Source organism: Pongo pygmaeus, chromosome 7 (assembly GCF_028885625.2).
Source record: "Pongo pygmaeus isolate AG05252 chromosome 7, NHGRI_mPonPyg2-v2.0_pri, whole genome shotgun sequence".
Taxonomy (NCBI): domain Eukaryota; kingdom Metazoa; phylum Chordata; class Mammalia; order Primates; family Hominidae; genus Pongo; species Pongo pygmaeus.
The window spans coordinates 73,508,764-73,529,221 of record NC_072380.2 but is presented as its reverse complement, the minus strand read 5'-3'; the positions used below and the strand labels follow the sequence as shown (position 1 = coordinate 73,529,221).

General features: G+C 37.9%; 1 protein-coding gene across 16 annotated transcripts in view; it reads left to right on the top strand.

The window, feature by feature from the left end:
* The window catches only part of ASPH (aspartate beta-hydroxylase), a 228,308-nt gene that overhangs the window by 171,815 nt on the left and 36,035 nt on the right, over positions 1-20,458 (top strand). For all 16 annotated transcript variants that reach the window (XM_054497391.2, XM_054497392.2, XM_054497388.2 and 13 more), the window contains 3 exons: positions 1,525-1,623; positions 4,434-4,523; positions 9,320-9,457. In XM_054497391.2, the coding sequence (XP_054353366.1) occupies positions 1,525-1,623; positions 4,434-4,523; positions 9,320-9,457 (327 nt within the window). The remainder of the gene's footprint in view (positions 1-1,524; positions 1,624-4,433; positions 4,524-9,319; positions 9,458-20,458) is intronic.

The window sequence follows — 20,458 nt, the reverse complement described above, 5'->3', positions numbered from 1 at the left end:
TGGAGAGTGACTAGGGATGGAGGGTGTTCTGTTTTAGTAGTGGGGGTGATGGTCGGGGTAGGCTTCACGGAGGTAAGGGAGCTTGCTGTGGGGATGTCTGGCGGAAGAGTCTGAGCCAGAGGGGTACTGTGAATGCAAAGACCCTGAGGCAGGGGTATCTTTGGCTTGCTGTGGAGCAGCAAGAAGTCCAACATGCCTCAGAGGCTTGGCTGGGAGGGGCAGGAGCAGGAGAGGAGGCCAGAGCAATGGAGAGGCCCAGCCAAGGGAGGCCTTGGGAGTGGTTCCAGGAACTCTATCTTGCACTCACTCTGAGTGCAGTGCAGCAGAGGAGGGTTGAGATCTGACCTAGGATTTAGCAAGCGGAGAGTGGACTACACAGGGGCAGAGCCACGTGTGCAGAGGATCTGCAGTGAGGAGGCTTCTGTAAGAAGATATAGAGAGATGATGAGACATCTCTCTTGGGCCAGGGTAGCCGTGGTGAAGGAAGTGACACATGGTATGTTTCTGAATATATTTTGAAGGTAGTGTTGACCAGATTTGCTAATCGATGAGGTGCAGGACAAGATGCAAGCTGAAAATGCTACAGCATCTGCAGTATGTGTTGTGTGGTCCCCCCCGAGGGCCTGGTGTCCCCTGCGTGTACACTTGATCCTTCTGTGTAACCCCATTTTAGCCCTACTGTGTCTGAGACTTCCCATTTTCTACTCAGACTCAAGGATGGAGAGAAGAGATGGGAGATGCATCTTTCCTACATGCACCAACTCAAACCTTCTCCATCCTTCTCTTTTGTTCCATAAATTAGTTTGTCTAAGTAGCTTTTCAAGTTGAGTGTTGTTGTTCTGGTTTCTCACTATTAATATTTAATTTAGAGGCACTTTGCATAATTTATCTTTAAATCATAATGAATGCATATAATAATAAACAATGACGTGATTTATATGAAATATTTACCTGGGTTTTATCACAGAATATTGGATTTGCTCACCACTTTATCTTCAGGGCTTAAAATGGTCTGGGCACTCAAGAAGTCTTCTGTTGAATGAATGGATTGTGATGTATCACAAATCCAAATCTAAATTTTCTCTTAATTAAGGCAATGTATAAAGCTTGTATATGAAGTGATATCTAATAACCATTCAGAATTATCTTCAAGTACAACAAATTTAAAGCCATTTTCCCTTGATCACTAAAAAATATTGAAGTCATATCAATTGAGAGATATTTTGCTGATTTGCATTGTTAAAGTGATGCTTTAATGGTTATTGCCTTTTCATTCATTTCTTCATTCTTGAAGAACCATTATGTAAATGTGAAAAGCATATTGAGTTGAGAGAAAATGGAGCCATTTAAGCGTAATGATATTGCCATGAGACAAAGTACTATGGTGTTTTCAGCTGTAACATCATAATCCAATCCAAGCACAACAAAGCTAATTAAAACTGGTTTTGACAGTCATTTGTAGATTTTTTTAAGCAATCACCTATGTTTTCTTTGAGTTATGTTCTGTGTTTTCTTTGAGTTTAGGTGCTGAGTGTGACACCTAATGATGGCTTTGCTAAAGTCCATTATGGCTTCATCCTGAAGGCACAGAACAAAATTGCTGAGAGCATCCCATATTTAAAGGTAATGCTCACTGCTTCTCCTCTCCTTTCATCTTTTGAGTCCTTCGAGTTATTGGGACACACTTGCTTATTCCTTGTAGATTGATTGCATGCACTGCTGCGTATTTTCATCCTCAGGATGTCCACCCTCAGACCATGACATTCATAAGCAATGTGGGCCTCCACTGTAACCAACAGTGTCAGATATCAGAATACCAACCACTTGAGCAGAGATGATTTGGAAAATACTTTATTTAAAAATTTATAAAACTGAAGTTGTTGTTAGTTTTTAAATAAATGGCAAAGGCAGACAAAATTAGGGATACTTTAAATATTTTTAAATACAGACAATGGGCCGGGTGTGGTGGCTCATGCCTGTAATCCCAGCACTCTCGGTGGCCAAGGTGGGTGAGTCACCTGAGGTCAGGAGTTCGAGACCAGCCTGGCCAACATGGTGAATCCCTGTCTCTACTAAAAATACAAAAATGAGCCTGGTGTGGTGGTGTGCACCTGTAATCCCAGCTACTTGGGAGGCTGAGGCATGAGAATCACTTGAACCCAGGAGATGTTAGAGAAGTCTGGAGAACCCAGGAGAACCCTGGAGAAGTTGCACTCCAGCCTGGGCAACAGAGTGAAACTGTGTCTCAAAAAAAAAAAAAAAAAAAAAAAATATATATATATATATATATATATATATATACACACACACGTGTATATTAAATATAGACAATGCATTATATGTTCCTTTTGCAAGTTAATTATATATTTACTGTACTCAAAATAGTACTCTTAACTACCCACACAAAGTGAGGTAACAAATACTGGCTGAAAAGGTCATTGCTCAAAATATTCAAATTAAAATATGCCTTTTTTCTCATATCTAATGAAATCCTCATCAATTCAGCAGAATCACAGGTGGTGTAGACCAGGGCTGCCCAGTAGAATTTTCTGCTGTGGGCCAGGTGCAGTGGCTCCCACCTGTAAGCCCAACACTTTTGGAGACCAAGGTGGGAGAATCACTTGAGGATAAGAGTTTGAGACCAGCCTAGGCAACCTAGTGAGATCCCATCTCTACAGAAAATTCTAAAAATTAACCAGATGTGGTGGCACGTGCCTGTGGTCCCAGCTACTCAGGCCCAGGAGGTCGAGGCTGCATTGAGCTGTGAATGCATTACTGCCCTCCAGCCTGAGTGACAGAGTGAGACCCTGTCTCTAAAAAATATATATAATATTAAAAAAAAAAAAACAGAGCATGACCCTGTCTCTAAAAAGAAAAGAATTTTCTACTGTGATGGAAATGTTTTTTATCTGTGTTCTCCAATATGATGGCTGCTGGCCACATGTGGCCATTGAGCACCTGAAATGTGGCCACTGGGACTGCGGAAGTGAATTTTTCATTTTATTTTATTTTAGCAGTAATGTGTGGCTAGCAGCTACCATATTGGACATAGCTGATTAGATAGCTGTAGGCTTTTTTTTTAAGTATCAATATATTCCACTTTTATGATCTCTTTCTTTCACATGACTTAAATCAGAGATCCCAAATAGTAACCCACTGATTGCAAATAGCTTGCATGTTTTATTTGGCTGGCATAGTTCTATTAAAAACCATTTTAATTGCTTGCCTTATTTGAGAATCTGAGCATTTTTATATAATTATGCAGACTTCTAGTTTCTCTTGAAACGTCATATCTGGCTCACTTCCCTGCACACAGACAAGCAGTGATCCCCCCTTGGGATGGGGCTGTCCCTGGACCCCTGTCAAGCACTTCACATTTCCTGCCAGGGCCCAGTGGGCATGTGGGCTTCTGTGATTTAAAGTGTCTCCTTACATTTCTTTTGACATAGGATGGCTTACTGGTACTCTGCCTGCTTCAGAGATGGGGAAAGCAAGAGCTGGGCTGGTCAGTTATCAAGCAAGGACACTTGAGTGTTGGTCAATTAGAAGCCCTCGCCGCAGCTCCCTTCCTGTCCTGAGTGATGCCTTTCCCATTCTGTCATGCAGCTTGCCCATTTCCAACATTATGTAAATACAATTTCTTCCTAGTGAAAGATAATAAGCTTCTTGTGAAGAGGCCTCAAGGATGCAGATTTTTAGAAAGAAGTCCTTGACATTTAGATATTTTTAACTTTTGTCCTTCTGCTTTTCTAAACGCATTCTGTTGCTTTAATATTTTCTCTTTTCTGTTTGTGGGGAAAGGAATGGGGTTCATCAATCTCAATTTCAGTCCTTGTGTGAGAAATCAGAGAATTAGGTAAATGTTTTAGAATAGGGATTTGTTTAATAAAAATTACATTTTTAAGATTCAAATTGGCTTTAATTCTCCTGTATGTTTTGTTTAAAAAAAAAATCATTAAAAGGTAAGGACACATTTGTTTTGAATGGAAAGAAATAATACTCGCAGTTGGACTGCCATCACTTCAAACATGAGCAGTTAAACATTTTGGTTTAGGAATAAAAAGCCTCTAGATGACATATGGTAAGATTTGGAGAGCAAAATAAATGCAAGAGCTATCCAGCCAGAGAAATTCTTCAAAATATTGAAATATGATTGCTCCCACACAGAAAGTACACAAAGTATCATACTAATTTTGTGGGCAATTCCACTGTGAATTAATGATGAATGCATTGTTAAATTTAGCTTTATGACCTCCTTTTGTTTTGGCATTGCAAATGTTGACCAGTAACCTCATTCCCAAAGTTTAATATGGAGATGTATTTTTCTGGTTTTTAGGTTTTCTTATGATGTACCATAAGAAAAGCTACGTAAATCAATTAATGGAATCTGGTATTTAATTATTTTACCCATACTAACACTGTCCTTTCTACAGGAAGGAATAGAATCCGGAGATCCTGGCACTGATGATGGGAGATTTTATTTCCACCTGGGGGATGCCATGCAGAGGGTTGGGAACAAAGAGGTAATGGGTGTGTGAATTCTGATTCTCTCTAACAGAGGATGGAGTTGGGAGAATAATTATTTCAGGAAAGTTAGAATTCAAAAAATATTTTGAGTGTGAACTTTCGAAAGCAGTGATATAAACTATTTAGTTACTTAAACTATCTTTGGAACAACCCAACAACTCCAGCTTAACCCTTTAAAGAATTTTTGGGATTTGGCTTTTATAGTTTCTTTCAAGAAATCAGCTAAGTAATCACAGAAGCAATCTCTAAGTTGGTACATGTCTGTGTATGTTTTTGTCTGTGTGTATCTGTGTGTGTGTGTCTGTGTGTGTACAGAGAGATAGAAATTGCCTTGGAAAAGTATTTTTTAAATTTTGAAATGAAGAGATGTCACTGAAATAATTTAAATTTTTAGAAATATTTTAACAGTTTGACTAGATTCGTTTTTGTTTTATTTTGGAATTTTAAAAGTAGTTCTTTTTAGAATGAAGTCTTTATCAGCTGATTCCTAATCACACAGATCCTAATGGTTAGTTGTGTAACTTATCCTCTGAAATATTTAATACCAAGTTTATGACGAACATTGTGATGATAGTAATGATAGGGATTGACACAAAAAATGTAGTAGCTAAACAAGTTCCATGTTTCCTTTGTAATGGTTATCTTTTTCTGAGTACAGTGTCTGCTTCTATAACCATAACATTGTCTCATTAATCATGACATCGCATACTATAAATTTCAAAACTCTGTCACAGTCTACCATGATTTACAATTTATGCAGCCCTGCTGGATGGCAAAGCCCTCCTTTCCTGTCCTGCTTCATTGCAGGGGTGAGAGCTGGGATCTCCTTAAGTCAGTGGATAAAAGGGTAAAGTGAGACACTGAATCTTTGTAACCATTGCATTCCATGTTGTAATAAAGTGACATCTAAGGATAATACAGCTTCAGGTTTCTAAAATTAATAAGAACATGGAATCATCTGGGGAATTGAGGGTTCAGAGAAGTGAAGGGGTTTGTGATAACATAATTGTCTGCTAGGAACATGAACCAATCTGGAGGTACTAGAAGTTCAGATAATTGACACTTTTTAATTTATACATGTCTATTTATCTGTACCTTTCCCCCTCTAACCTACCAGTCAACTGAAATGGAATGAGATATTAGAATTAAAGAGAAAGATGGGAGAAGAAATTGCTGATTAGTAATCCTTTTTGCATCCCATTTTTCTTTTAGATGTAATCACTCAGAACTCCTTTGAATGAGAGGGATAAGAAAGATTTTGCTACAACATCTAACACTGCATAAATGTTCATGTCTGACTACTGTAAATGTAATCATCACTAATTAATTTATCTTTAAACATTTCAGAGTCCAGGGCAAAGACAGATGAAAGAAGCCTATGGTTTATCTCACATCTTAGATGAAAACAGCCGTTACTTCAAGGGCAAAAAGTTCATTACTATACACTTGTTAAGGGCTTGGGATTTGAACATATGGGACTGTTCTACCAACTTAATTATCATGAATATGCAAAGAACAGCACAGTTCTTGAACTTAAAAAGTTCAGAAGGATTCGTTCTTACAGGAGAACAGAAACAAACCTGTAGAAACTCCATGTTAGTATATTCCCAATATTGGGTGTAGAGTCTGACTTGGCTGTCATGCTCTGAGTTTGCATATCAGGAAGTAAACACCTTTCACGTTTTTATGCCTAGAGCACTGCTCCACCTCTGAAAGAGGATGGATCTGCAAAAAGCAAAGCCACAGCCTCTGTGCTGCCGAGACTGACAAGAAAATGGGTTGTGAGGAAAATTTTTCTAAGTGGTCCGTTTAGTATGGTCAGGAAGACGGGGGCAAACCATGAGGGTCTGCAGCAATTCAGATAGCAGTTCTTGGTATTCCCATAACTTCCAAATCCATGTTCTAGCTAGATTTAGTCTCCTTCTCCAAGTCCCCGTTCTCATGTCTACTGCCTGCTCAGTGTCCCACACGATGGCACAGAGACAACTTACTTGTCTTTCTCTAAACCGTTTTTCCTCCTAGGTTCCTTCTCTCATTCAATGATACTCCCATCTTCCCAGGATCAAGATCTGAGTGAGCTTGAGCTCCTCCCTCTCCTCCTCACTCCAGTCTAGTCAGGGCCAGCTGTGGAGATCTGGCTTTCTCACATTTTTGGCATCCCCCTCACCCTCCCTCTTGCTCAGTCAGTGCTAACTCCAGACTTTGTCAACTGCGTCCTCAATGATAGCTGTAAGAACCTGAATGTTGTTTCTTACTTGGTCTCAGTTTCTTTCAAGCCACCCTATGCTCAAAAAGCCTACCATGCAAAATAACATAACGTTCTGTTTGCACACAATAGCATTTACAATCCTTAGGCAAGTTGCAGCCAGCTCTTCTCACCAGAAGTGTGTCTCTCAGGCCCCACTGGACAGCGGGCTCCAGGCAGAACATACCCCAGCTGGGGCCACTTATGGCAGCCCATTCCACAGATGTGGCCTGGGCTTTTCTGGGATCCAGTCATCCGACATACTTTCTCTCTCTGTCTCTGTCTCTCTCTCTCTCTCTCTCTCTCTCTCTGTGTGTGTGTGTGTGTGTGTGTGTGTGCACGTACATGTGCATAAAAACCATACATAGCAAGATTGGAAGAAAGTGGAGACAACATTGATATAAAACACATTTAACTTCTTAAATGTGGCCCAGGGGCTCTTACTGCCTCTGTGTCCCAGGGCCTCCTACTGTCTATTTTAATATTCCTAATTACATATGTAAAATTGCTGATTAGACAGGAAATAGTAGAGAAATTTTCAGAGGATTCTAACTTGATCTTTGATTTTATAGCAATTTTTATTGTAAAGTAATTTAGATGTTTTTTTAAAAAGCAATCTAGCTGAATTCATTGGGTCCCCTGTGTCACATATGATTAAAGGTGATTTTTAAAAATTTCTGATATATCACTTTCACAATTTTGTTTCTCCTAAAATTTAAATGACAGGAGAGTGAAAAATTGAGTCCTACTTGATGCAGTATTACTTACTTTGAGTGTCAGAAAAGACCTTATAGATAGTTTAAACATGCTATTGTAACTTGCCCAGACATCTAGCATGTTTAGGGCTAATTAAAGGCTAGAACTAAAATCTAAGACTTCCAACTCTTGAGCTACAGCTATAATGTTTGCTGTTTTTATTTTTCTACAATAACTTCTTTTCTCACTATTCTAGCAATACACTTAATCCTTAAAATGAATTGTGATGACTCAAAAATGGACTGTCAGATTTTTGAAAAAACAATCTGTTGTCCTTAATATTATTGTTCACTTTTGCCCTGAAAAGCATAGGAAATAAAATCCTAAATTTAAGTTGGACAAAAATAACCACAATAGTCAAATTAATTTCAAAGATACATGCTATTTTTTAAAAAAATTAGATAACAATTAGCCATTTTAACTTTCTGGTTTTTAGAGGAATTCTGGCTACAACTTACATGTATTATAAGGAAAGTATTTAAGAATGATTTGTATATGCATTCTTAATTTCAGATATTAATAAAAAAGATAACTAAATAAGAAAATCATTTCTCATAGTGTTTGCTAAATGATATAAATAGGAGGAGAGTAGAATAAGTTGCCAGGAGCCCCAAATGCTAGTTCAGAAGATTTAGCCTTTATAAACCTCAGTTTCAACATTTGTAAAATGGAGATATTTGGGGTTATTGGAAAAATCAAATGAGATAACACATTCAAAGAAAGTAGTCAATGTAAAGTGTTACTGAAAATATGAGTTGGTATTGCTATCCCCCTTCAGTCTCTTAATGAGGGAAAATTTGAAAAGCTAACATTTTTTACATCTAAAGTGTATCTGGTGATTTACTATGAAATACTTATTTTTATTTATCAAAAATACATTTGAATTATCTCTGTAAAAGTAATCATTAGATCAGGTTTGCAATAGTGAAAGGGATAATATTAAGTGTACCATTAGAAAGCCTTCCATTCAAAAGACAATGGAACACGCATGGTGCAGGAACTGGGCAGGGCTCCTTGGAGAGCATATGGTGAGGGCATCATTTAAAGGAGCCATAAAGAGCGTCATATTCCGTAGCCAGCTGTCCCTGAAAAGGCTAGTCTTGGAGGCAAGTAGTATCATGTTGCAGCTAGCCTAAAGCCACACATGTTATCCCTTATGGCAGAAAAAAATATATATTATGAACAAAAATTCCTTCTTTAAAAATCTAAAATGGGCTATCACTGTATTTATTGCCCACTCAGAATAATTTTTCCCCTCTGTCTACTTAATTTAATGGAGAGTTTGCACTCTGACGCCTTGGGGTGACCTTCTTAAATGTGGACATGGAAAGTACATGTGAAAAGAAGCTGCTTTTTATTTTAGCATTCTGATTCAGTAAATGCAAATATCTTTGAAGAAATTATTAAAATCATAATCTTTTTCTAATGGAAATATAAAATAGAAAAGGCCCTTTGGTGTCTTATTTATGCATTCAAAAAATAAGTGCTCGACTCCCTGCTGGACACTCGAGGGAGACCAAAATGTGTAGGGCATGAATCCACTATCCAGAGAGACTGCAGCCTAAGGGGGAAAAGAAAATGTACATGTTCATTATACAAATAGGTCATAATCAGAAACCCAGTAAAATAACAATATTTTCACCAGATTTCAACAGACTTGGATGCCTAGCAGCAAGCTCTTTATTTAAATATGTTGAAGTAATACCTTATTTTTAATGTTTTCAATTTTAAAAGTAATAAAAACGCTCTGTTGAAGGAACAGTTTGGAGCACATTCTTTCTGTTCCTTCAGGCATATAAGTGGTATGAGCTTGGGCACAAGAGAGGACACTTTGCGTCTGTCTGGCAACGCTCACTCTACAATGTGAATGGACTGAAAGCACAGCCTTGGTGGACCCCAAAAGAAACGGGCTACACAGAGTTAGTAAAGGTAAGTATAACTTAGACATCATCCTCACCAGATCTCTGTCTATTTCCTACTCAAAATCAGAAAATGTTTATCATAAAAAGGAATGTCAGGGAAGAGATAGATTTTATTTCTAGTGACATTTGCAAAATATAATGGAAAAAGAATTGTCATCTCATTAACCAAAAGTTTCATTTAGATGATGAAGGGAATTCGTGCGGAACTTAGGAGTTCTCAACCTTTTTGGCCTTAGGACCCTCTTATACTCTTAAAAATTATTGATTACCCCAAGGAATGTGGTTTACATCTACCAATATAATCATTAGACATTAAAAGTGAAAGAAAATTGTATATATATATTTATGAATTATTTAAAAATAATAACCTAATAACATGTCAGTATAAATAACTTTAAAAAAAATTATATTTTCAAAACAGAAAATGTAGTGAGGAGATTGGAATTGTTTCATATTTTTACAAATCTTTTTAGAGTCTGGATTAATAGACAACAGGAGAATCCTCACATGTGCTTCACACATGTACCTATTAGAGCTGTGATGTCCTACCTCATGTAGCTTCTGGAAAACTCTACTGTGTGCCCAGAAAAGAATGAAAAGAGCACATAATATCTTTGTATTATTAAGAAAGTAGTTTTGATCTTACAGAGCCCCTAAAAGGGTCTAGAGAACTCTCAGATGTCCTTGGACCACACTTTGAGAACCACTGGCCCTGCAACTATGGAGAGAAAACGCAGTTATACATATTTTTAGAAAATGCTGTGGCAGAAAATGTTGTAGCATTTGGAGAAACTAAGTGATTCTAAATAGCTATAAAAATAATTGGAAGGTTTTATATTAGTAGGTTAAACCTGAACTTTAACGCTCTCTACTGGTGACTTTGGTAGGGGCTGGTCAGAAGTTTACTTTTGCTTTGGTAAGCCCCTTCTTCTTAGACAGTCATAAAATGAGACTCACAGTTAATTAACTCATAGTTTCAATCATGTTGTTTTCTACTCAAAATGTAAAAACTTCATGTATCTTACAGGTTAGATGGCTTCAGGGTTTTGACCTCAGACTCTAATTGCTATTTGTACATGGTTTATATAAGAAAATATATTCTGATGTTCAAACAATTGATTTTACACATGCAAGAAGCAGGGATGAAGAGCAAGAGTGACAAAATATTGATAATGTTAGAATCTGGCTGATGGATATGTGGAGGTTTGTCGTACTGTTCTTTCTTCCTTTAGGTATATGTTTAAATTTTTCATAATTTTTCCTTTAAGTAACATCTAAAATAAACTGTATCTATAAGACTTACAAGACTTCATTGATTAATTTGGTCTACTTGGGGAAAGAGGTTTTCATGTACTTAGATTATGTCTTACTTGACTGTGTTTATTCTGTATGTCATTATAAAAGCATACTTTATAATCTTCATAATCCAATTGTAAAATAGGCTGCCATTGGTTAGCCTTTGAATATTTTATAGCTCAGGGAACCATGGTATGGTGACAGTTAATACAGATTGATCTTTTAAAGTTCCATATCCAGATTAGAAATAGCACAAGAACAACATCTTCCTTGATAGGTTGGCTACATTTAGCACTGTCGGGTTTTTTTGTTTTGTTTTGTTTCGTTTTTGTCAAATTTCACCCTCCCTCAGATTGGATCCCATCAAACTCTTCTGATTCTGCTTTACTATCTTTTATTCATGGTGTCTTTGTGAGTTCATTTCTGTACTGTACCTTTTGGGATCCTTTCAAATTCAAAACACGGAAATGCACTTCAAACCTGGCTTAAACAATAAGAAATGTTATTGATTGACATAGCTGGAAGCCTAGCAGTAGGGCAGACTTCGGGGCGGTATAATCAGGGGAAGATGTTCTTGGCTCTGCACTTCCTCCTTGGTCAGCTTTGTCCTTGTGCTGGCTGACTGCAGGATGGCTGCCAGCAGCCACTGGAAGAGAGAGGGAGAGAGTGACATTGCTGAGGCTACCACCCCAGCCATAAATGGCCTTCTGGAAACCTCCTGGCAGACACTCTTCTATTGGTGGGAACCATGTCTCATGGGCACTCACAGTTACAAGGGAGTCTGAAACACCAGGTGGCTGGCAACAGATTGAGGCAGCCAGCTTCCAGGAGGAGAGAGGGTGTACCTCTCTATCATCTGAGGACCGGTAATCTTTCCTTTCAGTCTTATTGAGCCAATTTAAGTCAGATTTCCACTCTAGATGAATTACTGGCAGGGGGATATGAGATTATTCTCAAACCAACAGATCAACCCCTACAGCCAGAAAAGGATTAGTTTCCTCTAAATCAAATAAATGGTTTATCTGGAGGAAGGTGGACGCTCAAAGTCAGGCTTTTGTTAAGAAGAAAGAAGCATGATTGATTGTGTGAAGGCAGTCTACTATGGGCTGGCATGGACCCAAACATTGTTCTTTGCTTTCTTTTCTCTTTTTCTTGCCATTCATTTTCTAAGAAATCTTCTCCACTGTGGTTTAACTGCTGTGAAAATTCTACCAAAGCTATGTTCCCCAAATGGACTTCTCCCTCTTTCTATTCTGTGTTCAGCTCTATTAAAACATTAACATTCGGTGTGAACATTAACTCACCACGTAACCCCTTGGTTAATACCCTTTTCCAGCTTTCCAGTTTTGGTCAGTGTCTTAGTCCATTTAGGCTGCTGTAACAAAATGCCATCAACTCGGTGGCTGATAAACAATAGAAATTTACTCTGAGGAAGTCCAAGACCAAGGTGTTAACAGATCAGTGTCTGGTGAAGGCCTGCTTCCTGGTTTGTAGATGGTGCTTTCTTGCTGTGTCTTCACATGATGGAAAAGAGAAGGCAGCTCTCTGAGGCTTTTTTTTTTTTATAAGGACAATTATCTTACTTGCCTAAATCAACTCCCAAAGGCCCCACTTCGTAACACCATCACATTAGTGGTTAGATTTCAACATATGAATTTGGGGGACACAAACGTTCAGACCACAGCAGTCAGTGATTCAGCTTTAGTTTGCCTTTATCTCTTACCACTGCCCTTTACCATCCTCATTCCAGCCAAAATTCTTCCAACAGACCTTCCCATATGGTAGCCCTCTTTCCTGGAGGACTCCTTCTTTACCTCTTTCTGTTTTCCTTCTCTCCTATATCCTTCACAGCCAATTCCTTTTTATCCTTCAGATGTTAGAGAAATTGTCACTTCTTCTAGGAATATCAGTCCTTTGTATAAAGCCAAAAGCACTTTATACTTTCTTTTTAAATAGCACACTATATTTTAAAGTTTCTTAGTTCTCTGAGATTGTGTCTTCTAAAATGACAGGGACCATGTCTCTAATACGTGATGGGTTCTCAAAAATTAGGTTCATTGTATGACCTTCTATAAACTTTCTTTTCTCTAGTTTTTTCATAAATATGTTAGAAGCCCCAGGGATTTAAAAATGTTACTACTAAGCATTTCTTACATATAAGAAGTTGCAACAGTTGGTATCCTTGGTTTTTCCTGAATGTGAGGAAAATTCTCCCTTACTGCACTGCACCAGGAGAGGAAGGCCTAGAGAGAAAGAAAATTATCTCTACCTGCTATTTTAGGAGCAAGGGACAAAGGTATTCATTTTCTTGAAATTGTTACTGCTTAAGAGAGAAGGATATTTAGAATGTTCTCAGTTCCTGATGAAACCTCAAGCATTTAATTGCTTATGAAACATTGTGTAATGAGGCAGAACATCAGAATGGCAGAGGGAATGTCTTCATAAATCTACCCCTCCACAAAAGCACTGAGAAAAATTGTTAAAATCAACTTCTTTAGAACTCTGTACATTAGCAAAGACATACAACAGTTAGAGGAATATTTATTGAAGGAAAAACTGCTGAACCTGAATAAGAATAGCAGGGTTTGTGGGGTGGTAACTTTAACTGCTCCCAACCATTCTTCCCCAGTTCAAGAGTAGCCTTGAAAACTGGCAATCTCAAAACACTGGAGCAGTGAAAACCACAGCTTTCCAGGCACTAGTGGGGCCACATCACATTTTTAGTATCTCGCAAATTTCCATACCCAGAGCATTGTCACCATTTTAAACCTCTCTCTTTCTACCTGGAAAGCTGCATTCTCAGGACATTGTTGTTATTTGTCCTCACTTGCAAGAAAAGCTCTATTCCCAGGCTATTAGTCAAAACAATAATTGGCTGGTATTTTTTTTTTGACATTACAAGTGCCCATAGCAACTACAGGTAAGGCTACAGGCAATAGAGATTTCATAAAATTAATCCAGAAAGTCAGTAAACAAACAAATAGCAACAATGATAACAAAAATGAACAACAACAAATTTTATGAGAGGGACTGAACTGATTTCCAGAATTGCCACATTATATTATCTAAAAACTGTCCAGTTTCAACAAAAATTATATGACACACAAAGAAATAGGAAAGTATATACATGCACAGAAAAGCATGCAGTCAATAGAAACTGCCTGTGAGGGGCCCTGATGCTGAACTTACTAAACAAAGGCTTCAAGTCAGCTATCGTCAGTATATTTTAATAACTAAAGAAAACTATGTCTAAAGACTTCAAAGAAATTATTACAATGACGTCTCACCAAATAAAGAATTCCAATGAAGAGACAGAAATTATAAAAAAGAACTAAACGGATAATCTGGAGTCATAAAGTACAATATCTTAAGTTAAAAAACTCACTAGAAGGGCTCAACACCAGATTTAAGCTGGTGAAAGAAATAATCAACAAATTTGGAAATAGGTTCTTTAAGATTATCCATGCTGAGGAACAGAAGAAAAAGAGAATGAAGAAAACAACCTATGTACCTATGAAGAAAACAATCAGGTGTACCAGCATATGCATAATGGAATCCTCAGGAGAAGAAAGAGAGGTGGCAGGAGGACTATTTGAAAAAATAATGGCCAGAAATCCTCCAGATTAGATAAAAAGCATTAATCTACACATCTGAGAAGCTCAATGAATTGTAAGGGGATAAACTCAGAAACATACCTAGACACATCACAATCAAATTGTCAAAATTCAAAGACAAAATGAGATCCTTTTAAAATTTATTTTCACTTTTATTTTATCTTTTCAAATTCTAATCTCAAATTGACAATCAAATAAAATGAGACTCTTGAAAGCACACAGAGAAAGAGGACTTATTGCACAAAAGGAACCTTCCTTTTAAGATGAACAGCCAACTTGTCATCAGAAACCATAGAGGAGAGAAGGCAATGAATGACATTCAAATACTGAAAGGAAAAGACTGCCAACCAAGAATTCTACATCTAGCAAAATTAAGACATTTCCAGATATATAAAAACTGGGAGAATTTAATGCTAGACAATATTTCTTGCTCTACGATAAATATTAAAGGCAGTTCTTTAGATTGACATAAAAAGGCACCAGCATGGCACATGTATACATATGTAACTTACCTGCACATTGCGCACATGTACCATAAAACCTAAAGTATAATAATAGTAATAATAATAATAATAATGAAAAAAAAAAAAAAGATACCAGATGGTAACGCAAATCCACATGAAAAGAAAAGAGCATCACTAAAGATAGTGGGTAAACATAAAAGGGATAATATATGTGTTTTTATTAGTTTTTTCTTCTATCTTATTCCAAAACCAATGCATAAAGCAATAAATGTAATATGTATTGTTTGTGGACTTATAACATAGAAAGATGTAATTTGTATGATAATAGCACAAAGGAGGAAGGGGAAAAGATTTATGTTGGAGCAAAATTTCTGTATGCCCTTGAAATTATGTTAGCAATAAACTGAAATTGATTGTTTTAATTAAAGGTATTAATTCTAGTGCCCAGGGCAACCACTAAGAAAATAACTCAAAAAAGTAGGGTAAAATTAACAACAAGGTAATTAAATGGCACACTAGTAAATATCTGTCTGTTGTAAAGGAAGGCAGTAATGGAGGAACAGAGGAACAACAACAGCAACAAAAAGGACATTAAAAATGAATAACAAGATGGCAGACTTTATCAGCAATTACATTAAATGTAAGGACATGAAATACTCCAATCAAAAAGTACAGATTAACAAAATAGATTTTTAAAAAGTGATCCAATTCAGGTCCACATGAAACATTAACCAGAACAGACTATATGCTAGGCCATAAAACAAGCCCCAACAAATTTAAAAGCACTGAAATCATACAAAGCATGTTTACTGACCACAAAGGAATGAAATTAGGAACCATCAACTAAAAGCTCTCCTTGTCCTCAAAATCTGTTTGCTTGCCAGTACCCCACTACTGCCATCAAAGTTACTGACTTCTGCTTATATATCTTGTCTCCTTTTCCTTTTTGATACCAAGTGTTTTGTTAAAATTCTTATTTCCTTGGGCTTTTTTCTTTCAGCCCTGCCTGTCTTAAACTCTGCTTTATTTAAGAAGAAAAGCAAGATCAGAGTGAATCATAGAGTTCTCAGTGCATGGAATCTCAGTGTGTGTGGCATCTCATGGTTACAACTCCGTGCTGTGTGATTGTACTTTGAGAACTACATTTGCAGGAATGTTAATTTATGACTTAAAAAAAAAGTAATGTCAAAATGACCACTTGACAATAATGACTGTGACATTAAGAGAGCTGCTGTGTGCAGAAACCCAGAGTTCATTGACCATTTAGTTGACAGACCCTGGAACATCAAGATATTCTTCTACTGTAATTTTCAAATTACAGAATTGAATATTATGAGTCATGGAACATTACCCAAGTATTGACGTCTTAAAGTGGAAACCCTCTAGATTTGGTAGCTGCAACATTTGGCCAAAATACTTTTAGAATAATTACCCAGATTCTGGCCCTTGAGTGACTGTTAACTACCATGAATAGCATGAATAGGGCATTTCCCTTTTTTTTTTAGACGGAGTCTCGCTCTGTTGCCCAGGCTGGAGTGTAGTGGCGCAATCTCAGCTCACTGCAAGCTCTGCCTCGCGGGTTCACGCCATTCTACTGCCTTAGCCTCCCAAGTAGCTGGGACTACAGGTGCCCGCCACCACACCCGGCTAATTTTTTTTTTTAGATGAATTATATCTTTAATCTTATAAAAGTCATGTTGAATAAATAAATTCCATCTTTTAAAATACAAAATCATTATATTGCCTTAATTCTAATTTTTTGTATTTTTTAGTAGAGACGGGGTTTCACCTTGTTAACCAGGGTGGTCTCGATCTCCTGACCTTGTGATCCTCCCGCCTCGCCCTCCCAAAGTGCTGGGATTACAGGTGTGAGCCACCGCGCCTGGCCTCTCATTTCCCTTTCTTAATTTTTTTTTCAATTCTTATTTTTAAAATTATAAAGATGGCATTTCACCATGATGCCCAGGCTGGTTTAGAACTCCTGAGCTCAAGCGATCCACCCACCTCCGCCTCCTAAAGTGCTGGGATTACAGGCAGGAGCCACTGCGCCTGGCCTGATAGCACATTTTCATTCAACTTACTTCTTGCTCTACATTACAGTGAGAGATAGAGTGCAGTTTTCCTGAAGGCAGGGGACAGTGTTCAGTAAAATGCATCATATGTGTTTTCCCCTTTGGTTGAATTTCTGTATGCCCTTGAAATTATGTTAGCATTAAACTGAAATAGTCCATTCTTGCATTGCTGTAAAGAAATACCTGAGACTGGTATTAGTCCATTCTTGCATTGCTATAAAGAAATACCTGAGACTGGGTAGTTTATAAAGAAAAAAGGTTTAATTGGCTCACAGTTCTGCAGGCTGTATAGGAAGCATGGTGGCATCTGCTTCTAGGGAGGCCACAGAAAGCTTTCAATCACAGGACGCTTACATGGCAACAGGAGCAAGAGAGCTGGGGCGGGTGAGGTGTTACACACATGTAAATGACCAGATCTCCAAGAACTCATTCACTATCACAAGGACAGTACCAAGAGCGATGGTGCTGAACCGTTCATGAGAAATCACCCACCATGGTCCAATCTCCTCCCACCAGGCCCCACCTCTAACATTGAGGATTACAATTAACATGAGATTATGAGATTTGGATGGGGACATACATCCAAACAATATCACCCCTCATTGTGTAAATATAATTTGGCAGCTCTAGCACTAGGAGTGTGGAGAGGCTATTCAACTCAAGGAAAACATTAGTGAAAAATATTCCAGTAGAGTTTTCTCTTTTCAGCTTATTTTCCTTAAAATTGAGTAGGTTGTTGCCCAAATCACAACTATCAAAGCACCGAGTGCCTTGGGCTTATTTAACAGAGAAAGTGAAACAAAAATGGATTAAGATCTTTGCTAGGGTAAAAATAGAAAAGATCTCCTATAGTTAGAGAAAAGCCATTAAAGCTTAAGAGTTTTGCTCTTCCCTTTTCAGGATTAACTATTTGATCCACACTAATTTAGATGTAAACACATTCATAGAAAACACTATAGTAACATTGAAAATAAACAACCAATAGCAACTCAAAACTGTTAGAGTAGGTAGCTCATCAGGCATAAGCAGCGCAGGAGAGGGACGGACACACACACACACACACACACACACACACACACACACACACACACACACACACACACACACACACACACCCACCCAGAAGTGTTAGGTGACCATCACATGATGGTCAGGCAGTTGTTAACTTTTCTCTAAAGTAATAATTGGTCACAGCTGGCACCAGGGAAAGGCAGGCTCCTAATAGATAGAAAACACCTGAAACTCATCAACGGTTTCCCAGTAAGGTCTCAGGAGTGGGGAGAAGTAACGCAAGATCCTGGAAGTATAACCCCAAGCCGAGAGGTCAAGCAGGGCATTTGATATCTCAGCCTGCTTGGCCCTCATCCAGGTGTGCTTTCCTTCCTTCTTTCTTTACTGTTCTAAAGCTTTTTAACAAACTTTGACTCCTGCTCTAAAACTTGCCTCAGTCTCTCCTGCTTTATGCCCCTCAGTCGAATTCTTCCTTCTGAGGAGGAAAGAATTGAGGTTGCTGCAGACCCGTACAGAAAACTACCACTGATAACAAAAACTATAATTTTAAATATATATATATTTTGAGATGGAGTCTCACTCTGTCGCCCAGTCTGGGGTGCATTGGCGTGATCTTGGTTCACTGCAACCTCCGCCCTCTGGGTTCAAGCGATTCTCATGCCTTGACGTCCCAAGTGGCTGGGATTACAGGCACCTGCCACCACGCCTGGCTAATTTTTGTATTTTTAGTAGAGACGGGTTTCACCATGTTGGCCAAGCTGGTCTCAAACTCCTGACCTCAGGTGATCCGTCTACCTAGGCCTCCTAAAGTGCTGGAATTACAGGCATGAGCCACCACACCTGACCTAAAATATATTTTTTGTATTTGTTTCTCCTGCTATCTAACTCTGCATTCATCACTGAGAAAAAGGAAAGCTCCTGCATTCTTTTCCCAGTTTTTCAGCGCAGCTGCTTGGATATAAGAACATCCAAACAGCATCACAAATAAGTTTTGTGATCCTAAACAGCATCATATGTAAGTTTGCCTTTCTTCATATTGTAGTTTTATTACAGTTGGAAGAGTGCCCAGTAATACTTTGCCAGTGATGTGACATAGTGCATTGGAATGATTGATTAGAGTAGCACTCTGTCACTTTCCTTCAGACTGTAGCTTTTATTAATTAAGAAATCCATTGTGTATGAATGACTTCGCCTAGACAAAAATAAGACTTACACAGCACTAAATTAGTGGTTCAGCATTTCTTTCTTTGTAATTAAATATTTGAATGTTTTCACTGGACTGCTTTTGAAATGAAATAATTTGAGAAAGAAGCAAAAATGTCAGACTTATGGTGGAATTAAGCTGTAAATTAAGAGGATTAATAATTTATATAATTTACTTTTATGTAAAAGTAAATATAGTATCAAGAAGTACTGAAAGCAATTTCTTAAGATATAATAGCTTAGTCTTATCTTTCTAAATCAAACTTTAAACTGTTTGGTTTTCGATGACACTTTCACTGAAGATGTCAACAAAACAACAATTGGAGTGTGGAGTTTGATAATTACATGATTTAAAGGTGAACTTTTTAAAAGGGCTCCATAATTAGAAACAGATTTGTTTTGCTGTCAGCTCTGACACTTTGGGCAAGTCCTTTTACCCATCTGAGCCTGCTTTTTTGTTGTTGTTGTTGTTGTTTTATCTCTAAATGCAAAATAATTACCTCAGCTCCCCCTCTCCCATGAGGTTTTGGTAAGGCTTAAAACACAAAACAAAATGAAGCCTTCCATTGTGGATGTTCCTGTGTGCTGTTTAGATGTGAGCCCTTAATAAGAGTCCACACAGCTGAGGCTATAGAGTGGCCTATGATGCCAATTATGGCAGCAGAGCAAAGGAACACAGTGTTTTATATTCTTTGAGTTATTTCATACAAAGAGGCTTTTTTTTCTGAAAGCAAAATCAGTGAGTCTTTATTATTTGTCAATGTGGGAGAAAAAAAAAAAGACCTACAAATTGGCTTTCTCTGTGACCCTCTTTAGGAACTCACAGCACGGTGTTTGATATTTCAGAATAATTGCAAACTATACATCTAGGTTGGCACTCCATTTGGGGTTCTAAAATGTTTAATTCAGTAGGTCATGATTTGTCTCAATATGCTACACAGATAGATGTCTTAAATATGCATATGCCCTTTGGGAGGCTGAGGCAGGAGGCTCACTTGAGGCCAGATGTTAGAACCAGCCTGGGCAACATAGCAAGACCTGTTGCTACAAAATAATAATAATAATAATAAATTAGCCAGACATGGTGGTGTGCACCTGTAGTCCCAACTACTTGGGATACTGAGGCAGGAAGATCGCTTGAGCCCAGAGGTTCGAAGCTGGAGTGAGTTATGATTGTGCCACTGCACTCCATTCTGGGTAACAGATCAAGACCCTGTCTCTTAGAAAAAATGTGCGTATGCACATACACATTATAGGCAATTTGTTTATCTCTTTGTCAAGCAATTTGTTGCTTATGTACACATAAAGTTTCAGCTGCCTGAGATTAGCGACTGTGGGGCTGCTACTC